The sequence below is a fragment of the Bombus huntii genome, chromosome 2 (assembly GCF_024542735.1).
Source record: "Bombus huntii isolate Logan2020A chromosome 2, iyBomHunt1.1, whole genome shotgun sequence".
In the NCBI taxonomy this organism is placed as follows: Eukaryota; Metazoa; Arthropoda; class Insecta; order Hymenoptera; family Apidae; genus Bombus; species Bombus huntii.
This window is the reverse complement of record NC_066239.1, coordinates 13,270,454-13,294,348: the sequence shown is the minus strand read 5'-3', so window position 1 is coordinate 13,294,348 and position 23,895 is coordinate 13,270,454. Positions and strand designations below refer to the sequence as shown.

The 23,895-nt window shown below is 38.5% G+C and overlaps 1 protein-coding gene across 13 annotated transcripts in view; it reads left to right on the top strand.

Moving 5' to 3' along the window:
* The window catches only part of LOC126876727 (neurobeachin), a 412,554-nt gene that overhangs the window by 173,950 nt on the left and 214,709 nt on the right, over positions 1-23,895 (top strand). For 4 of the 13 annotated variants that reach the window (XM_050639622.1, XM_050639619.1, XM_050639657.1 and 1 more), the window contains exon 1: positions 2,876-5,899. The exons of 1 other annotated variant lie outside the window; for it this stretch is intronic. In XM_050639622.1, coding sequence (XP_050495579.1) covers positions 5,696-5,899 — 204 coding nt within the window. In that variant the 5' untranslated portion in view covers positions 2,876-5,695. Of the gene's footprint in view, positions 1-2,875; positions 5,900-23,895 lie in introns of those variants that run through there. 8 more of the 13 variants (XM_050639651.1, XM_050639642.1, XM_050639658.1 and 5 more) reach the window with 4 other exon arrangements.

Sequence of the window (23,895 nt, the reverse complement as noted above, 5' to 3'; positions counted from 1 at the left end):
CAACGAACAGGTTTTCACCTCCACATCATTTTTTAAAATCCATTTGCCTCCACTGAAAGAAGATAATTTTTTTATTCTATTTATTTTACAAGTTTTAACAAATTCTTTGTTATAAGCTTTTTAAAAATAAATAATTATTACTTTTATTAGAGTGACGGCTAGACATTTTCAGGATTGTCTCTTTTTCACTCTGAAAGATATATAATATAATTGGAAAACGTCACGTGAATACAAAATTATGAACAATACTAATTACATATATAGGATTCTTTTTTAATTTATATAAATTTTTCTTCTTTTCACATTTCAACCTCACAAAGTTGAGAGATTCCTTTTGCTTTTTATAATATATTATATTATAATCAAATTCCAACGAAGCATTTCAACTCGTAAATGTTGAGTTTTAAATAGAAGACTAAATACGAACTTTTTTGTTAGCTTGATATATTTCTAATAAAATATCATTATATTAGATCTTCAATGTCGATTAACATCAACAACATAAATGTCTTTAAGTTACTTTCTCTTCAGTATTCTCGTATGAATAATCAGTCGCAATAGAAGCGACCCCTATAAAGACACCATTATACACAAACAATACGAATAATTACCTAAGTGGAAGACAAATGGTCGAAGATGGCCTGATATATGTTCGATCGTGAAGAATAAAGGTTTCATCAAACGAAAGAGGGGATGGACAAAGACTGAGCAAAAAGAAGAAATTTCCGACTGAAATGCGTAGCGTATGTTTATTCTCGAAATACGAAAGGAAAACGCGGGGAAAATAAGAAATTCCGCTACGTCGAGTGCACGGAGTCACGAAAGTTTTAGCGCCTGAAGTAGATATACAGGGTGTTTCAAAAATACAGTTCAATTGAACAGTGAGTGGTGAAAAATATAGTTATGAATAGTGTAATTGCTGAGAATTATATAAAAAATTAAATGAGAAAGAAACTTTCTACATTCAATATAGGATTTGTTTTAGACCGAGCAATAAGGATTAATGCTTCATATAAAAATCATTTTAAAAAATAAGCAAATCAAAGGGAAACTTTTGAATAAAGATTCTATGGAATATCATAAAATTCCGTATTCAATGAGTAAAGTTAGTAAAATTATATCACTGGTAAACTGGTTTCCAAGATTTCAAGAAAATTTCTAAAAAGAGAAATTGAAATCGTCGTCGCCGTTTTCTGGGCGATTGTAGGAAGAAACGAGGTGAAATTACGAGGAGGAAACGTCAAAGCAATCCTTATATCTTATGATTAACGTAATACCCGAAAATTATTGGAGCACATAATCGAATATCATATGAAACGACGATATACCTAAATGGCGATAACAAAATTTCGAGGGAAGCGAAATTAAACCCGTACAATCATAGCTCACCATGACTTTGACAAGAATAGCAGTTTGTTAGCGAGCATAGTTGAACGGTGGGAAGAATGTAGTCAGATTCCAGCCAGCGTATACAGTTATTAATCAAGAATGTATTCACTCAACAAGAATGCAGTTAGTCGTTGATAAATAGAGTTAGTCGCCGTAGAAAGTAGTCTTGAATACTGTATACCGATGAAATTCCAATCGAATGTATTCCAGTTGTGAAAAACAACGAAGACAGGGACATTCGCGTTGGTCGATATTGCGACGTGAATATAATGTATAGGAGCGTAATGGTATCGTTCATCGGTGAAAATAAATTCAGGTGTCAGGGAATACAAATACGTACGAGAACAGAGGCAGTCACGAACAGGGATTCTGTCAAATAGCGTAGTCAATACCAACGTCAGCAAGATCGCATTCAGTCGTCAGGGAACGTAGCAAATATAAAAAGGTACAGTCTGCGTCAGCAAGAACAGTTGGATGCCATCGAAATTGCGATCAATCATGCATATGTACACGCGCGTATTCAAAACACGCTTGTATGTACAAAGTCGCACTATGGTATCCCGTATTTTGTATGAAAACAGGATACCACTGATTTCCGCAAAGGACAAAAAAGGCTTCTATTCATTAATATCGAATGGAATTCAGAGAAAAATATCGATCGTACGCTTCATAATCATTTCATTTACTATTTTGGGTGTTTTTGCGAATATTAAAAAGTATCGTTTCAATGTTCGCAAGTGGGCAAATCTTAAGGAACTGTTTCAGTTCAGTCGCTTACGAAACTACGAATCTTTACATTAGAACACAAATATAAACAACACGAATCCAAATTCTTCTGAAATTCATCTTCCATCTGGTTATTCGATTTGGTATAATTCCATCATCCGCACGACTATTATTTCCTAGAACTGAAAGATTGCTCCACGAGGCATAAAGACGTCCGTTACACAACTTTCCAGCCAAACATCGTTTCACCGCACCGCAGCCTACACGTCGAACCAGTCCGACGATATTAACGATGCGAGAGCATCGAACGTCTCGCCGTAGTAGATCGAGCGTAGCACCCGATTCTCGTGCGTGTACCCCTTGCAGAATCGTGAAACAGAGAGAGTGGAGCAAGTCTGTGAGAAGAGAAGTAAGGAAAGGAGCCACGAAGGCGGAGAAGAATAAGGCCGACACGCTATCGTCGCTACTTCCAGTCACGAGCGAACGAGAAACAGAGACAAAGAGAAAGGACGGCAGCGGCAACAAAGACGAACGTACGGAGAGTTGGTGGAAAATGGAGCGGGACAGTGGAAAGTCCTGAAGAGAAAGAGAGACGGCAACAAAGGTGGAAAAGGGAAGGATAGCTAGAACGCGAGAGGCAGAGAGATCGGGAGGGAGTTGGTGGATTTTGCGAGCACAGAGGGGTCGGGGGTGGCGCCGCGGGCCGCGCCGTCGCCCAGCATCCCTCGTTTCCACCCGCCCACCCTCGCGAAGGCGCACCCTCACGCCGAGAGTATCTGCTAGTCATACGCTGGCCCGTTGCGAGCCCGCCGATATACCGCGCCTCTGTCGCTAGCTTTGCTCGCCTACGTGCACGCTTTCCTCGTTATATCGTGATTACTGCGTGTCGCGTTGACCCAGTTAAAGCGCGCGTATGGTTGGTATCGCGGTTGCCTCTCAACGCGTGTGCGTTTCCGCGAAGAATTTCTAGAAAATTATTATCCGAAAAAACAATATCATCATTTAACTCATTTTCCTGATGCAGCGGAAAGAACAGTGGTCGAAGAGTGACTTTGCGTAAGGCGTTTAGCCGAGACTGACGCAGACAGTTGTCGCGTAAGTTTGTCGTGCTCGATCGGCGACCGGTGGAGAACGAGAAACACGAGTGGCTCGTGCACCAGAGGGAAGCGAACGCGAGGGCCATCGGCGCAACGACACACCAAAGAATTCTCCTCGAGCCACTCTTACCCACATGGTCTGTGTTTTGCTTCACCACCCTCCTCGTCACTCCTACGTGGCTCCCTCTCTACTATTCACACGAGCGAGACTAGCTCGCGTGTGACAAGGACACGCGAACATCACCTGGTCTCCTTCGTTGAGAGAGAGATTGTTGATTGGTCCTGCGGTGTGTATATTTTTCGAGTGCACGAGCCTCATTAAAGGCTGCAGGTGCCTCGAAGTGTGCTGCTGGCACTTCGTTCTACCCACGGGCTAGTGTTATGCGTATCGATGACTGTGCGAAGTTGCTTTCGTTATATATGAGACGCGTATGTCGATGTAGTCACGCTGGAATTATCGAAAACATTGCGCTCCCGGTATCGCCGCGGTAATCGGTTGCTACTATCATCGATAGGACCCTTCAAACGTCGACGTTTGGATTGCAAACACTCATCGTGTTTGTAACGCTCGATTATTACGCGAAGGTACCAAGATCTATTGGTTACGTTTAGCCCGCACGTTTCCAACATCGAAAGTGCATCATAGACGAAGCTGGACCAAGAAAGTGGCACATTGTCAACGAGGCTACTAATTTCTGATCGTGGCGGATAGTTCACGGGTAACTTACTGGTATGTTGGTGTCACAGTTGTAGGTGATTGATAATAGAGGAGAGTTTAGAACAGGACAACGAAGGGTAGAATAGAACAGCAGGATACAGGGGACGTTGATGCGGATACAACAGCATTTCCATTCCCCGGTGGACTAATCTGTTCCGCGTCTCAGAGGAAACGGTAATCGATACGATGGATACGTTCATGATAATAGGTATCTGCTTCCTGTGCTACGAGATGTGTCACTTGATCAGACGTCACGCCATACCGCAAACGCCGGAGCCTCGCCGCTTGAACCAAGCCTCTACAACACGATCCCCGATATTCTCGATTTCCCGCAGGTTGCAGAATCGTCCAGGTGAGCACCAGCATTAAGTCTCAGGATGATCCTTGTCTGTATCTCCTTTCCTTTTACCAAACTCATTATTCGCGTGTGTCACTTGGAAGGAACAGCAACGCGTGAGATAAAAGTAGTGGAAAATCTTGAAGAAAGCGCTTAAAATTCAAGAAACAGCGACAACAATCGTAACCTACCTCTTGTTAGAGGTTCGAAGTTATTTAAATAAATTCTTGACATTCGGATGGTGGGATATCCTAAACGAACCATTTACGGGAGAAGATTCTGAATCAAAGCAAGAAACATCCCTAACGATTTCAAGTTACGGCCAGTTGTCAGAGAAAATTTAAACAAATTCTCGTGGTTCATATACACGGACATTTACACGGTTCAAGATGGTCGCGTGATCTTAATAAAGCGCAGAGCATTTGTCACGCCCGAACTGTGACGGGTCGTCGTGATCTTGGAGAACGGGGCTAATCCGAACCGAAGGACGGAGCGGAATTCGCGCTCCCCTGACAAATGTACTTGGACATGATGGAGCGCATTCCGCGTTCAATCGATAGAGAGACGACATAAACGTGCGACGATCGTTCTCTGGCTCCGTTTATCGCGATCAATGAGATTCCGATCAATCGAACCGAAGAAACCTTAGTGTCAGCTATCTGTTTGAAGGATCGAAACTCTGTGTGCGGGGTGTCGAATTGCTTGTTAAAATGCGTGCTTGCGCGGAGTCGAATGAAACCTTTGAACCGCGTGGACAACGAGAATTCTCTTATTGCGAGTATTTCTCGAACTGACAGAATCCGGATATACCTTCCACGAGAAACAAATTTCATTGGTTTACCGTCGAACGGATATTGTGGAAGGTGGAAGAATTTCGGTTGAGTCACTGAGAACTCGCGATTTCACTGCCTGTCTTCGAGGAGTAAACTTGGAGAAACAACTTCCTTTACGCTAGAATGGGTACTGCTTGGTTCAAGCCGATTATATGAAGATGCAGCACACGTCAACGATCCGTGAAAACATAAGGAATCAGAACCAGAGTTTGGGAAATACGGAATCGAAAATGTTCTACGTTTAGTCGGTCCCGTACTGCGCTGACTTCAAATAGTCGTTTGTTATCGAACGTTTCGATATTGATTGGAAGTTATCAACGATAATGTTAATGTGATCGATTGATCTGTTGAGGATTTCAGAAAATGACAGATTAGTTCGGTTGTATGAAGTTGTATCGATGATATATACGTATGTCTATAGTTCTGAGTGTATCAGTTACATATTAAGAGAAGAATAATTGTTGAAAGATATTCTGCTGATTGGAGTTTGAAGAGGAGTAAGAGGTTGGAACGTGCTCGTTGACGAGCGGCTGTTGATCAAGTTCAGGTTGAACGAAGAAGACACGTCGGACAGAATCACGAAAATTGAAGAGAGATGGACTCGTTAGAGCGACTGATAAGCTCCGGATCGCACCAGCCAGCCCTGACGGCCGCCACGAGGTCGCAAAACGCCTTCGTGCAGGCCAACCTTTGTTCCGTGATCGGCCGGAAGGGTCGTCACTTGACTGGCACGTTTTGCTTAACGGGAGACACGATGGAGGGCATAATACAGTGTCTGGTGTTCCTGAAAGCATTCTCGGTAAGAGGATCTATTGTTTCTCTAGTTTCTCCGTTGTTTAGCGTTGTTTGAATCTTCGTGTAGGAGTAAGATAGTTTTCTACTTGATAGCTTTAAAAATTCAGATATTAAGTCATTGTTTATGTAATTAAAAATTCGAATTTTGTTTATTGGAATTTTGATAATAAGTGTTTTAGATTCGATAGACTATAGTTTGCAATTATTGTGTGTTGAAAATATAATAGATATTAATTATTATTATCGGGAACTACACTAAATATTTTGTGGACTTTTAATCATTAAAGCCCTATAAACCGTATAGGGTTATAAACAATATTCTACATTCTGTCTGTCAAGAAACTAAAGACAATATTTCAGTCGATTTACATCTTGACAAAAGTCTCCTGTTCGTATAAAATGCGGCAGAGAATGTCAAAAAGTCGAGAAGTCCTTGGAAAGTTTCTGTGATGCGAATAGCTCGGCTTGTTCGAAAGAAAAGGATGTCGATGTGCAGGCAACGTTTGCGGAATACCGAATACTGATACTCCAGAAAGCTAGCTGTCTATTTAACGAGCGTACATGCAGACAAGGAACAATGTCGAAATTGTTTAACCGGATATTCGAGAGACGTCTGCTTGGAGAGAGAGAGAGAGAGAGGGAGAGGGAGAGAGAGAACATGTACGAGTGAAAGCAATAATGACAGCAATACATGCCGCAAACGCGCAGCTGATACACGTATACTACTGCTCAGAAGTATATAGATGTATAATTGTTTATTTTTAACGCAATTTGAATTAATTAAAAGTTATTCAAAGTCAAAAACTTCCAACATTTATGCAAACAGTGATATTTGAATAACAATATACACAATGGCTACGATAAGTATTGGTACACCATTGAATTTATCATATCGTTTGCATACTAATTATAGGTTCAAATAAAGTAGCTCCAGAAAATGTTTATCATTGAAAACGTTTATATATGTATTGTATGTGTTGTATAAAACAGTTTGAAATTTCATTACCACTATAACGAAAGATGACTGACATGACTGTATTAGTGAAACTTGAATCTAATCTAAAAGTGTATATAGGAGTTTATACATATGGAAATATTGGCCAAAATTTTTATACTCTCACTGGTACTTGGTACTTAGTTATTAGTAACGGTATATGATTTATGTTATATATGTATATGTATATGTACTTTAATTCGAAGAGAGTTTCTAATACTTTGCTACTGGAAAGTAGGATTAAATTTTGGTTCGTTCAAAGAGGCTTTAGTTTGTATCTCTGTTTTAACAGGATTTGTATCTGTTTCATACAGTAGGATATTATTGCTTTCCTGAATTGGTTGACACTCCTCTTTCATTTTATAAAATTTTCTCACTTTGATTACATCCTTGTGATTTTCAAAATTTTATTAGATTTGATATTATTTCCTAGTATCCCGTTGGTCGAGTGTTTTTTTATATCTTATACGATTTAGCATTTATTACCTAATCTTTAATCATTTTGGGAATCTACAGAAAGGTATCTAAGCTTATCATAATATTGTACATGGTCCTGAAAAAGGACACAGCAAATACTACGTAAAACACTATACATTCCAAACTCGACTTTGAATGCGTTCCAAATTGAACTTCAAAAATCTGCAAGGCACCGTACCAAAACCTCTTCTCTCTGCAGAAGCAGACTTTCAAAATTGCTGCTCGAAGTCTCATAACAGCGTTCAATGACTTCCAATATGTAATCGTGCTCCTTATTTTCAAACATTACTACCAAACTCAAGCGTATCGCACTAGGATGCACATAACATCACGCTCGGCCGGTTAAATTCAATCGAAACAGCACCCGGTCTGAACGAACCCCAAAAACGTCCTCGATCTAATACACCCTCAAAGGATGCTTCGATGCACTGTTTCGCACGGAACGTGTGCACACATTCGCCGACAAAGGCGAATCCTCTTCTTCGTACTCTACAAAGATCGACCGGACTTTTCGTTTGCGAGACACTTCAATCTCCTGCCCTTTGAAGGTCTTCCCTCCCAGCGTTTGATATCTCGAAACGACTTACCTCTACTTGCTTCTTACGCGAGGATAATGTACGGGCGAGCTTCTTTTCGTTGACAAAACCAATTGTCCCCGAAATGGAGACAAATCGAACCTCGAGAACTCGCGATTGATATCCACGAAAAACGCATCGTTTTCCTATCGTCAACGTGCAAACCACTGGAACAAATCGCCGACGTCAAATCGTCGATAATGAGAATTCGGTGGCGCACAGAATTATTCGGGAAAGTCGTGGGAACGACGTTCGATAGGGATAAAGGTGATCCAGGGTGAAAAGAGAAGAACCTGGGCACTAGCGATGGAATTAAACCATTCGCACGCATTTACTTCGTATCTCCTGCAGATAGTCATGTAGATGATAGTCGTGTCTCATTATTAGACTGGGAATTTTTATGCATTTGAAATGTATGAAATATTCACATGGAACAAATTCCTATCTCGATTCCAGTTTTTTTAGTTATATTCATAAAAACATGAAATCGCATGAAGATTCGCGGTCTACTCGTTACACCGCTAATGAAATTTCAAAGTGATTTATATAATACGTATAATATATGCGTAAACATTATGCTACGTGTTCCAATATTTTCATAAGCCACTGTATAATTTTCATTTTTCCAACAGCTCCTCGATTGAAGAGGTGAAACATAAATTCTTACGAGTAGTAATCAAATCTTCCAAAGTGGAACTTTCGTACTAGACTTGAATTTGTGAGTACATATTGAACTTGATCCCATTCCAGTGTTTCCGTTTCTCTACGAAAGAAATTTTCTATTTGCGCTTCCTGTCTCCGATCCCAGAACCAACTGGGTCAAAGAATTTTAATCGCTTCGCCCCGATGCAAATTGCGCGCGATCTTTTGCGCGGAATAATTCTCGACCGAAAGCTAGCCGAACTAATTTCATCGGATAACGGGCCAGAACCAGGCTTCTCCTGGGAATCCCTGGTACCGGAAACCGCGCACCGATTCTCGCGTTCTTTCGTTTGCGCTCGCGGCAATTATTTTCGCTCGCGATAAACGGTTGAAGCACTCGCGGGTGAATAGATTTGCAGTTAATTGCTCGATAGTATTTTTGTTAAATTTGAATGTTGTTTGTCGAATTCGATGGCTTGTATAATGAACAACGAATGAAGAACCAATCCGAATGACGAAGAGAATTAATTGTTGGTTAAGTTAAGTGATTTTGTCGAATTTATAATGTTATTTCTTAGTACTTTCTAGAAAAGGTAGATTTTATGGTTGATAATTAACATATCGTTGATCGACTAAAAGCATACCCATTTTTGTACACAGATCAATTTAATTATTGAAGTATAGAATTGTGGAAATTGTCATTATAACGGTAATGGATAATGTGTGTTAAATGATCTAGAAATTTAATTTTATTATAACGTGATGGCACACGTTAATTTTTGCATAGCATAGATAGTCAGTCATGTATTAGAAATCTAAATTTTGTTAAAGATTCATTGCCACTTAGTTAATTTTTGGAAAGTATCACTGTCTAATATTACCATTTAGTTAAATTACTGATTAATTATCTACTCATTATAAATTATGTATTATTATATAGTCATTATAAATTTAAGAGCATTAGTTTATAGATGTTTTATAGTCCTTAGAAATGCATTTAATATTCTATATTTTTACTATTAACCAGTTGTAATTTTACCTATAATCAACGGCCGTATCTATATCACGAATGGTTTAATTGGAATCGATAGTGATTATTACTTGGATATATTACGAATGAAAATTAGATATCGATCATCAGTCAACGTCACAATAATATCCACATAAATTTCGAGGATTGTAATGTTGCCAATATTATTCTCCGTTAATTTTCTAAATTGTTTGATTTCGATCGAACAGTGATGATTATATATACGCGCGAATCTATAATTCTATATTTTGTGTAGTCAACGATAATATAAATTTAAATAATTTTATTAAATTTCGAAACAAAATAAAAAATGTTATATGTTAAAATATTCTTCATCATAATCAAAAATTCATCTGATCTATACTTGGGATCTTAAGGTGGAAACTAAGTCTTTGTGGAAGCAGGAATGTTCAATGGAAGCTTGAAATATGGATATTACAGCTGAGAAGTTTTTAGCGTTAAGTCAAACATATCATAGCAAATTTCTCTTAAAAGGCTGACACGGACGAAAGAGGCGTAGAGAGGGACACGATTTTTAAACACTTTCTTCGACCCTCTGGTTCTAACTCGTTAACTTTTCGATTCTCACTTTGCAACGCTTTAAAGTCTGATTGCACACTTCTTGGCTTTTTCACTGCTTTTCATTACTTTACTGTGCAACTATGATAAATATATATGTTGGTCCTTCAAAATTACACGTTATTTCTTGGTTGACGTTATTCACTATATCTTTCCTAGATGGTCGTCGCAATAAATATGAAAGAATATACACATGAACATTGAACTGTTTCGTATAATTAATTATAGTGTAACACACGCAAGTTACTGATTACCCGTTATACATATAAGGGTGTGTAATCGGATGCAAGTGAACAGGAAATAATTCTTTATGCAAAAATAAATTTTTGTGAAATAAATTGTGTGAAATAAATTTTTTCGCTTGATTCTGCGCAATTTCTATCGAAGGAACTCGATGTACTTGATGAGCAAGAATACACTACGTATCAAGACGTATGATGCGAATGAGAAAACATCTCAAAATGATGATAGTCGTGAAACGCATTTGATTTGTATCAAATACTGATAGATATTTTAATTCACATAACCGATACTATATGTAGAAAATTAACTCAATTAATCTGATATCAAATTAACAATCCTATATCTATAATTCCGGAAACACTCGACTAGGATCGCTAAATAATAAAAATAAAGAACCCTGTAAGAATCTATTCGATCTTCGTTCTTCAGTTTCTGAAAAACCTAATCTCAAAGTTCCATTTATCACGAGACCTGACTTACGACGGTGAAGCTTCCTCGGAAGAATCTCCGGTGTTTTCATCGAGGGCCTTTAAACATATAGCCGCGGTACATGTATTTTGTAGTCTATCCATGAGCGACGTCGTTGACGATGGTCGCGTTCCTCCTCGGTCGAGTGGCTGGCATTCTTCGTTTCCTCTGCGCGGCCGTGACGAAGGGTGCGACGAAGGTGACGATAACATCTCGACGAGAGGAGGCTGCCTATGAATTTTTATCCGTTCTGGCCGTAGGCTACGGCCGGCTGAAACGAACGAATCGCGATGGCCCCCTATCAAGAAAAAACCACTTACCCCGGCGAGCTCGTTTGACGATCAAAGTTATTGGCGTGGTGACGTAACGAGGGTCGGATGCGAGTCTCAATGGAGGTTTGAGATGATGCAGCGAAAGTCGAACCTGCATTTTGATGGCAAAACATTTTGTGTTGGGGAAAAATTAACGCGTATATAATCGATGACATTATTAAGTTTTTATGTTAAAATGAAAGCTGAGGGAAAATTAACACACAAAGAGGACAATAAGATTCGTACACAATAATTTACTAACTAATAATGTTACTAAATCGACAAGTTACAAACTAATAATTTGTAAAATTCGATTTATTTTGTTACTAAACTTGCTACTGCTACGTCAAAGAATGATTGCTTGTAATTTGCGATTTGTAATAACATTAGTCAACTGTACAAGAACGTCCTAATCTTTAACGTTAAATTTCATGTACATTCATACACAGTATCATCTCCTCGTGGATATTTATTACTACGTAGTTTTATGAAAAAATTTTGAAAAACTTTATGAACGTAACTTTGCTTATTTATGGAGAGTTTGTCGATAATTATGGATCACCGATAATCCAGAACGCACTAAATGCATTAAATTACATCCGATCGTAGACTTTCCAAACGAGTATCTCTCGTCAATCAAGGGAGTCCGCCCGCAATATTGAGTTATGAAGTTTCCACCGAACCGAAGTTCTAATATCGTAAAGTAAATTTTTCTTGAAATCCTTCCGTCGCTGCTCTTGTCCTCTCTCTCTCTCTCTCTCATCACTCTGTTACGTGCAAGTTCGTATTAATAAAGTTCCCGTTAAAGGGTCGACTGCAGGTGATTTCGTGGTTTAACGTCGAAGAGGTATTAACGTTCATCTGGATGCAAGATGGATGAATTGTGAGATGGTTTTTGAAATACCGACGTCTGCGAATTTTTTTCGAATTTTGCCGTTATGCTTACGCAATTATTTTCTAGGGACGACATTATCTTCTACACGATTATAGGAAACGTAATAACATGACGGTCATCCTATTCCCTCAATTTTCTCCTTAATAAAGTTTGAATTGGAAACCGGATTAGGCGAAACGGAATTAAGGGAAACAATCGTGGAACTTCCACGTAAACCTCCGCGGAGATAAAGCGTATCCCTCCGTGCGGGTATCAAGAAATAATTCACACGGCTATTATCGAACGACAGCGTAGCCCGCTTTTCCGCAGGAAAATCGAATCACTCACGGGAAAATCCCCCGTTTCGCATGCTCGCTCGTTGTTTATTTAAAATTTCGAGCCGCTCGAAAATATACGGCCCATCCTATCGAGCGTCCCTTCAAAATCGCGGTCGACTACCCTCGTCCCACCCCTTCCACCTATTTACATTTGGAAAATCAAATTCGCGTTTCATGGAAATTTAATCATCCGATATCGCGGATTACTACGCGTGACAACGCAAGCATATCCGTGCTAAAGGGATAGCGACGATGATGTTACCGTTCGGGTTGATCGCACGTGGATTGATTCTCGTTTTGGGGATGTTATAAAGGACTCTGCATTTTAATGGCAATTTTTTTGTTTACTCGAAATTTGCCATATATTTTGAGGATTTTTAGGATGGATCTATTTTTCCCTCATTTGTAATTAATTTTAATCTCAAGTGTGGAATGTGCCTTTTCGTTATTTGCGCTAAATTTCTGTTTTGTATTTCTCGATTTTTGTTAAAACGTAGCTTGAGGATTTTATAACAGACGTTTATCAAAGGAGATAAAAGTCAAATGTTTCAGTGCATTTCATATATGAACTTAAGTGGTCTTAATAGTGGTCTTAATAGTGGAACTTAAATAGGCGGAAGTTTAAGAAATAATGGGCAGGAAGAGTGATAAGTTGGATCTCTAATGGGGCGGAGAGAAGCGATAGAAAATTCTCTTTAGCAAATGAGGATTATCTCCTTTCTCTATTCTGTGTAAAAAATAGAGATTCGTCATAGGTCATATTTTATGACGAATTGTTGAACTACAACAGCGACTAAAAGTTTGGAAACGTCCCAATTCCACCTGGACATCATATTTCAGGATCTCACAGTATCACTCAAAAATTAATCAAAATCACACCCAATCTCCAATTTCCAGCTCGCAAATTGCTTCAACTTCACCCTTGTACGTACCCTCATAAATTCACGAACTCATAAATCGAACGAAAGAAAGAGGACCACAACGAAGCTCCTACAAGATGAAAATCTCTCTGGTCCGACGATCGAAGAACGTTAATTACCTGATCGCGAGGGTAACTCTGTGAGGTGTCCGTTCAAGATAATTAAAGGAGTCTGCCTTTGTAGCACTCTAGCGGTCTCGCGGTCGGCTCTTTCTTTGAGGAGGGGATAGAATCACTGCCGGTGACGAAACTTCACCGATATTTTAGCCTCTTCGAGAGCAAGGGAGACAGGGGAGATAGTCTACTACTATCCCGCGTCCCCCTACTATACGGCCAAAGAGACGTTATTTCCCGATTCCGGTCGGATGTGCGCATCTGCGACAGCCGTTCGTGTCTCCGAGAGAATACGCTCTCGTGTCTTCGAGGCTTGACCTCGTTCCAGGTGTTCCGCTAGTCTATCTTGCTCCCTGTTACTTCCTCTGTCTCTCTGTCTTGCATGCTCGTATCCTCTGCGGGGCGTTCTCGTAATAATAGATTTATATGCATAGCTTTCCGCGAACGGTACAGGTGGTTCCGTACCTACAGCACCTCGTGCGTGCAAACCGTTTTACGAGTTCGGTAATGCAGCAGTGTAATAATTGTAATTTAAATGGCGACTCGCTTGCGTGTCACGAGGAAATTCTATCGTATTTTTATGTATTCATCGGCTCGGCGCTCTCAAACGAAATTTGATTATCGTAGAAATCACGTAATTCGTAGCTCGGTGTGTCGGCTGTCATAAATGTTGCGATTTAGAGGAATCTTAGTTGGGAGTTTTGTTGGAACGTTAAAAGGAGACGCGTGTGCAATAGCTATGAAAAGTATTGGCACATCATTGTACGTATTATAGCATTCGCACTATATTTATTGTAGGAAAAATTTATGAACGGAGGAGAATGGAAATTGAATCAAGGTTTCCAATACCGGAGACTAATGAAACCACTTGAAATCATCCGCCACTGTATTTTGACGTAACACGCCAGGAATGAAACTGAGATTCGAGTCCTTGGCACCCAAGAGTGACGAAAAGCAAATTTTCTAGCTCAGTGACCTATATGATTTTCTCATCATAGGTATGACGGAGGGTTTATGCATTGTTAGAAAACTCCAGTCTTCTAGATGAATAGGTTTATGAGTTTATACGGACTATAATCGGCTTTTTGAAAATCCCCTTGCTACTCCGTAAAAAATTCCTAATTAAACACAATAATTACAAGTTGTCTTTTCTGAAAACAGAGTATCCCAAACCAGTGAGTTTAGTAGCTCTAGTGTTAAAATGAATAGAAGTAAAGAGTGAAGACGAATAGGGACAATAAGAAATAAATAATATTTTTCACAAATTTCTAGAAAGAATTACTTTCCAACTACAGTGCCATTGGTAATACGCTGGAGCACTGTCGTCTCGTTGAAAAGAGGAAAGCTTATCGCGCGAAGCTTCTCCTTGTCGCGAAGCAAGAAGCTTAAACCGTCTCAAGTCCGGGAAAGCTTCGGCTAAAGAGGATGAAAATATCTGGCTGGTTGGTAACTTTGATATTTTGTAAATATCGTGATTACTGAAACGTTTTTCGCGTGACTAGTCCCAACCTCTACTTACACGTAATTGATCGAGACCTTTCGCTGTTGAAGTCTTTTTATGGATTACGTGTCGAGCGTACCGATGACTCGATTCGAGCTGGTATCCTCGGCCAGCAGTGGATAGAGCCAACTCACGAAGAAATATACGCGGGTTCGATAGCCTGTTCGATATTCAATATATAATTTAATAACGTAGCTGTATATAGGTCAAACGTTCTTTCTCTAACTTCTTTCCTTCTCTGCCCTTGCATTCCCTGACTTTCGTGTATCACGTATCTTGTCCGAATGTCGGAAACTGTGTGTGCTCGATAAACCGAATATTCCACGGTGTATTTGTTGAGGATGGTAAGAGGAGAATTTGATCGAACGATTTGAATCCCAGCCGTGTTAACTTCTTTGTGTGTGCCCGGGATTAATAAAACGATGGCTGTTCGGATCACGATCTGTGTCACTGTGTCCACTATGATGGATTTGTGGTCTATTTGTGCTGCGTTTCGAGATTTTTTTCTTGCTTCTTCTGTATTCTGGAATGTTGCTCTTGACTACAATTCTTGTAAATTATTCAAGTTTTTAAACATTCAATTTATTTAATTTTCAAATTTTGTAATTTTGAAACGTTACATTTTTATTGACCTTCCTCCAAATCTTCAATCGTGTTCTATTAGCAAAGCGTCCCTGTTATTTCCGGTCATACATCGTCGTACGTTGTTCGTTATCGCTTAGTTCGTATATCGTTTGTTTGCTATAACTCTTTAACAATGCTTCCAGTGACATATATTTGTATGACATTTTTTTTATTTTGACCTATGGGATATACCGTTAACGTTTGGCGGAAAAAAACTAAGACAGCCTGTATAAACGCATACGTAGGTCTACAACAGTCTCTTTCTTTTTCTCTGGTTTTCTTCCATTGTTTACCATACTCCCTTGAACTCTACTTTAAACTCCTCTGTCAGAGCATGCTGACCGCCCCCAGGATACTCGAATCTTTACACGTACTAGCACAAATACGAACATCTGCACAAAAACCCTTCGCTGCCCTTTAGCCATGTTTGACTCACATACGCAACTCACGGATCTTTGCTTTTCAAACATCACAGTCATTTTAAATAGTATAAAGTCTTTGACTTCTATGATACAATGTTTGAGTACATACCTTGAAATCTTTGTTGTCTGCACCACAGAGAAGAAAGAAAAATGAAGAAATATAACGCAATAGCTTTGAAAGACACGCTTTTGCTTTGGATAGAAATACTATAATACATGTAATAATTTATTATAAAATTTAGCTAAAAATATCAATTGATAGGAATAATATACGATTAATTCTAACGATTCAATCGCAGAAAATGAAAACATTTCTCATAACACCGAATTCTCTTCATGGAATGATCTTAACTTCACATTTGTCTGATATATCATAAACTTATATTACTGTCACGATTAAACTACGGAGTTTTATGAGTTTCTGAAAAATTTAAATACATTAAATGCATATAATATGTAAAAATATGTAAAGTATCCTAAGTACAGTACTCGTTATAATATTTACTGCGTAAAACACATTTCTGGTTAGATTCCATTTGAATTTGCATAAGTATCCGTAGTATAATCACAACATATGCACTCCTTTACTTTCTTGAGAAATATGCTCAATCATATTTATACGTCTCATTTATGCGATGCCTTCCATTTTATTGTCATTAATCTTCCTCCAATTCTATCTATGTAGAAAACTAATGTATGGTATTCACGTACTAATTCCTTGTCATTGCAGTACTAATTAAAATCTCTTCAATCATCTCCACTCGTATAAAATTTGTCTGGCCAAACACGTTTGCATGTCACTATGTGGTTTATTCGTTCCATTTTGAATTCAAAATTTCCAAGTCGCAGCGAGACTGTTTAAAAATCGATCGACCGGCATGAATGAAAACGCGGTTGAATCGTGAGGTCGTCGGTGCAAGGCAAATAGAAATGAACGTCGAAATTTCAGGCACCGTGAATGCAGTTCAGGAGCGTGGCGTTGTTTTTACTGGGTAAACGACGACGAACGACATTCACGGTTTCATTTAGCGGATGCGCAAACACCGATCCGCTGCCAATAAACACGGCCGGCTCTTGGTGGCTGGCCACTTATGTATTCAAAGCCTGTTCGAATTCCGCGATGCTTTCAATCCGGCTTGTTCGCAGCTTTGGAATGCTATCTGCTCGCGTTCCGTCGAGAATCCGTCTATCACCAAGTGTGCCATGGATAGATTATGTTAAGCACTTTGTTACATTCTCGACTAAAAAGTCTTGAAACACCTCTTGCTTCCAAATCTAACCAATTGAAACCATCATTTCAATGTGATTGCAGTTAAATTACGAGCGTTGCATATAATTAAATAGATGATAAATGTAATGTCGTTTGAATCTTCATGTACACGGCAATAAATTTGTTTCATTACAAAACGACACAGAAATTAAACCAACTAACGAACTTGCTCAGTATTTTCACTCAGCTCGCTCCGTCGTGTCGCGTCGTCAGTTCTCACACCTACAATAATAAACGCGCCGCTAAAAAAGAAACAAAGAAACAGCGCAGTGCCGATCGTACAGTCGATCAGCGTTCCACAAGCTTGCTCGACGAATCGTGTCACCATACATATCTCAACAACAGCTTAGAACGTTAAAATTCGCCCGCGTAAATTTCAAATGCTAGATCGTCTAAGAAGTCTGATTTTTAATTGGAGGCAAGTTCGATCGCGCACTTAAAGTAGATGCGCGAGCAGTAATTAAAGTTCGACTCGCGATGTAGAACCATGGTCGCGCAGCTGACAGAAACAACGTCGTAGAGCGACGGAAAGAGATTAAGAGGGATGGAAGGTGCGCGTCTTAATTTCAGCACGCGCAAGTGCGAATCGAGTGCTCATTGCTTTTAGTGAATTCACCGATCGTGGAAAACGCAAACGCCTCGACAGATCTGAATCTAGGTCCCTAAGCTTTTGACGCTCGACGAACCGTATCGGCTTCTTCAGTGCCGAACGTGTTTCACGCTTTTTCGCCCCGGCCCATTTAAGCAAAAGCGAGACCTGTCGAGGAGATACGCGATGGAAATTGCCTCGCGAGATTTAACTTTTAATAATTTTAAACCTGCAACCCGGAAACGCCTTCAATCTGAATCTCTTCTTGGGGGATTTATGAAGCGGTTATTAAATTTGTAGGGTGGTTGTGTCCGCTGTTTTTAGAGTGAATCGGTGTTTAGAATGAAAAAGGCGGCTATCCTTTTTAACGGGACAGTTTGGGTATAAGGAGGATTAAGTAGGAAGAATTACTGTTTAAATTCGGGTAAATTGACTGAACTGAATGAGGATTTAGGTATAAACGCTTTGTCATCTTTTTTTGTAACTTTGCTATGTCTCGTTGTCTCCTTTTTCATTGTGAATAATTTTCTAATATCTCGTAATAACTACCTCAATCTATATACATTATTTCGAAATGTCAGATTTGTATAATTCCTGATTTCGATAAATATTTCATCAATCGATAGTTCGTTTTCTTCTTATAACCATCAGTGGTTTTCTAGAAAAATTGCTTCTTCATATCTTTTTTTTCTAAATGAAGAATGAAGACTCATAAAGTAAAAAATTCTACGCGAATAATAGTAATTTATCTTTCTTGGTATAATTCCCTCCTTTAAATCTGACCTCTTGAAATTTTCATTCACGCTTATTCATATAACCCGCGTCATGTTGCTGTAAAATTTCCACGAGTTGACGCGAGCCGTCACAACGTAATAACATTTAACGAAGTTATAAGTTTGAAAATCTCGAACTTCTAGATTACGTAGTTTTAATAATTTCAGAGTTTGACGCAATTGGTCGGTAAGCTCGATTACTGAAAAAAATGCCCGTGGAAGCTGAGAAAAAATTACAAAAACTTCTTTTCACACGTAATCGTTCTTATTCCATTTGTACCAATGATTTAATAATACGTGATATTACAGAATTATGAAAAAATTCTTAATTAAAAATTAAAGAAAAAATTTCATGTTGTGACCTAATTTTATTATTAAAATTGAACAATGGAGAACCTCGGTATACGAATTTAATAAATCCTCGTAACATATTCAAATTCACCACTGAAACAATCGATTGGCTGATAAACCTTTGCACAAACCTGATTAAGCCTTTGCGATTGAGTAATAGCGTCACGCAACAACAATTTTGTTGGAAATTGGTCGACTATATTCGTTACCAGCAATTTATGATACATTTCCACTTTCCTATCCATTGTTTCTGAATAGCTCTGGTATTTGGTAAATTAATTCGTATAATACTATTGCAGTAGCTTCCGTATAAATCCTAATATACATATGTAGATGGTGTCCTCATACATAGATTCATAAAGACTTTATGCACAGCAGTTTGAAAGAATCTTGATCAAAATTGCAAAAAAGAATTCTAATGAAAATAATAGAAATAATGAACAATGAAGAAAATAGGAATAACGGTTCCATTGAAAGGAAAGAAAGAAAAGATTTCTATAAATGAAAATATAAAACATAATTCCAATATTTCGTTAAATTTCCACCATTAAGCCCACCAACTGTTATATAAAAATTTCTTTTGCATTTTTACTAACTACAGAGATGTACGAACGTAACGTAGATATTTCTAATATTCGTGTATCGAATACTTTGATATGACGGACTACAAATCGAGCAAGAAGAAAGTCGATAGAGAGAAAAAGAGTGAGTTCACGGCAGCAAACTAATCGAATGAAGCTCGCATATTTCGCTTCTATGGGAAATTCCTTTTACCATTCTCGTGGAGATACACCGCAGATTTATTCGTTTCAACGGAGAAAAAAGTTCGGTGCTCCCGTGAAGCTGGACCGATGATTTTTCATCTCGAAAGCGGTTTCGTGTAACGTTCTCTCGGTTCTCGGGAGAACAGCTCGTTTCCGAGCGAGTCGTTGCCCTCTCGCGGTCGGCTGCCACTCGCAGCGAGTGCTTTTCATCTTCGCGGACGCAAACAAACCGCGGGAACCACCGCGTTATTAATCTCCGGATTATCAAGTAGGCCGCTCGAACGTCCGACTCTGAGAATATTTTGACCAAATTTTGCGAGATTCTGCGGCAGTTCTATGCTCGGTGCAGAGAAATCCGCTACGATTTGATGAAAAATACTACCATCACCTACTAATTACTTTTTCAAAGCGAAACTTGTTGATCCTACATGACGATGGAGAAGTTTCCGCGCAATAACTGGTAGAGGCGATGAATGAAATCTTTAGATTCAAACTTTTTCCATCTTTAGACGAAAAATTCTCTGATAATTAGCTCAACCTATATTGATTAGCTGAATTTATTAAATCCAAAGGATAATATTAATAATAGCCTATATGCAAATATATGTAGTTGGTACACAAACCTTGGATCAGAGTACTTGGTACACGAGTCTCGTTATAGATTAGTGGATTTATTAAGCGCATTTCACTCATGTTGATTCAAACGAAAATCACGTGTGCTAGAACGGTAGTATTTATACGATATGAAGATATAGTATTAATAAAGATTAACGAGATAATGGTGCCATTTGAATGCCAATTAATTGATTAATTAAATCTGCCTGTTAGAAACTTCATTCATTAGAGAGAGGTGTACATACCTATATATGCATATGCACATGTAATCATACTCTTGTGGACATAACAATAGCCATGACTATGCCCTTATAGAAAAGTGTATTACGTACATTTCATACATTTTTACCCTTTGATTTATTCCTCATAAATGTCGTACATACAAAAACTTAGAATACAAAACCGCGGATATTTATATAAATTCATATTTCTCATGTATCTTTTATGTAATTGAAAAACTGAAACTTAGAAAATTATTTTATCTGTCAAACATTATAACTTCATATATCTTCATTTGCATTTTTGAACTTTCAAATTTCGAATCTCTCAAAATGCGATGTCACTAAAAAATCTAAAGTTTCCTTTCCCCTTGCACGTCCACCATCAAACAAAGGCGCCTTTGTCGCACCCTAAATCGTAGCTGGTTAAATCTCAGTGGCCGTAACGACCCAATTTCGCGATTCCGGCCCTGTCGATCCATTGTTCTCGCCCGTTTCGTGGCTTCTTCGCGCGGTGAGTTTAACCGTCTCTCGTTCATCTCGTGGAAAATTGTGGCTGCTCTGCTCGGAGTCGCAGTGATTATTGTAAACGCGGCTTCAACGAGAGAAACTAGGTCGAACGAAAGAGTGGCATCATCGATGGGATTGGCGGACGACATGGTCGTGGCGCCGCAATGGGAGCTCTGCGTAGATTTCTGTGTCTGGGGGCCAGACTTAATTACGGGAGGCGGCGCGTACAATAACCAGACGAGCTCTCCGATCGCAAATATCGCATGGCCACCCGCGATTATTAATGCACAATGAAATATGCGTTCATTAGTGAACGTTTTGGAATTGAGTCGCGCGTTCTTCCGGTTAATATCATTTTCGAGCGTGGCGCGCGGTAGGGTTGAACCTCTGCATGTTTCGGACGCTTTTGGTATCGGGTAAATGGGGGATTATGGTAACTGGAATAGTCGAATACTAGGAATTTCGCTACGATAATTTGGTTCCAGGTGGCTGAAAGAAAATGCAGTGGTGAACAAAAACATTGGCAAGTGTTACATTTTCTTATAATATCTCATGTAAATTTGTAAAATTTATGGTTCCTCGGTCAATCTTTTGATGATGATAAATCGTAGTTTTATTGAATGGATAAACCGAATTGAAGATTTTAGGTAAAATCCAATATTTGACCTATCAACATTAGATAAACTGTATACATTCTTCCCTTTCGTGATGTGCAAAAAGTTAGATCTGACTTGGTGTGAGAAAAAACCAAGATTGTTACTTTGTTTGGAATGGAAAGAGCTATAAGAAGGTACGATATTTTCATGGAGTTTTTTTCCGAAGAAATAAACACTGATAAGTAACCCTGAGGTATGACGATGTCGTTGTAACCCTCGCAGCGCGCCATTTCTCTCGTTCCTTAGGTCATCTATAGGAAACTCGGTCTGAGGAATTAACTTTTGGGGTGGACTTAATTCATATACATTACGATTTTTTCGAGCAATGGTTGCTTTCTTCCCTCGACTGTCTTTAGTAATAATCGTAAGCTTAAATATGAAATAACTTTTCATCGTCTCCTAGTTTGTACTTTTGTCACGCGTTGGTTAACTTTTGTTAGACACTTTTATTTACACTTTATTCTTCGAGACGTAGAATTTTTTGCTTTAACAGCTTCATTTTTTATTCATGATGTAAGTAACGAAATGTTTCGTTATTTTCGTGAAAGCTCTTTGGCCTCGTTTATAATGTAGTAGTTTTAATAACAGCTTCTATATAGCTACATTTACGATACAAAATTAAATAGATATTATCTTTGAAATACATGCATACAAAATGGAATTTTTATACAGTTACAAAATATAAACCCTTCCGCCATTATGCACATGAAACGTTATTACTTTTTAAAAAGAGCTATATTCACATGGAATTGATGGAAAATATAGTATTAAAATACGAATGGATTTGGGGATGCATTTGAATGGATATGGAGATACCTTTTCTTCGACAAATTGTTCCAAGCTTAATGTCAACATATATTAATAAAATGAATAAAATATGAACCAACTCCAAATATCTAATCCACGCATTACATATTAATTTCATCCACATACATTATCAATACAATATCATCTAAACCTCTACGATCTCTTTATAAATGCGTTCTAATCAGGGATGATCGTCAATTGTTATCGTTTTAGCATCGATGGCTAGATTCTTTTTCAACGCGACAAAGGACCTTTTGAATTTTAATATTACTACAAGTATCCGACGGGTAATTGCGTTCATGCTGGCCGCATATTATAACGACGTGCATTATTAACCTGCGTGCAGCCGGTTGATAAACGCGTAATGGCAGTTATTTGTTATGCGGAGAATATGTCCGCGGCAGGATGCAGCCCGCAAACATATCCGCACTGCCGGAACCCGGCGCGGTCGCCCGTTAATAAGTGTGCATTTCGACTTTTGGCGCCACGTGATCCGCTTCGTGAAAACGCGCCCAAATGGCTGATAACAAGCCCCTGCTTCGATTTAATGCCTGACCAGTTCGTGGATTAATTCAATTAGCTTTCAATTTTATGGCGGGACACGCGAATTATAGAACGAAAAATAGAAGTTTGATGTGATTATAAAATTATGATATGATAATATGGTACATTAGATATGAAAATATATTTAACAATAATATTATTACAGAACAGTAATAAAATGGATAGAAAATAAAAGTAGTGAAAAGTATTCAATTTGACGAATTAAGTCTAATAGTTATAGCTAGTAGCGTATAGATATATTTTGTATATCGATAAGGAGTACTAATTTTTTTAATTTCCTCTTACGATATACGTTAGCTCTGACATTTCGCTCTGTGGCTGTCAATATCTTGTAACACTATATTTGTTGCCAATTCTCTCAAAATTCGATTCTCCAATAACTCTTTCAACTTTTCAACGATTCCTGTAAAAGGAAAGAAAATTTCAGTATTTCACCATAATCTATATTATTTTCAAGTATTATAAGTAAAAATAGATCTTTATTTCTTTTAGTATCATCATTATTTTATATAGCACTATTTTAGTATCAAGTACTAACGTAGTTGCGTTGTGCTGAAACCATTGATTCTTAAAAGATTATTGATTCTTCCTTCAAATTCACAGGATAACGTTCTTTTTCGTTTACTATGGCATCTAGAGAATTTTTGGAGCGTGTGATTGAATCCTACCGTGGTTAAACGAAAAACATTCACAGCGGTACGGACATGCAAAATTATTCGGCCATGTTGGTCCCTATGAGAACGTTTGTTTGTGTTTTCTTGAGCGTATTTAC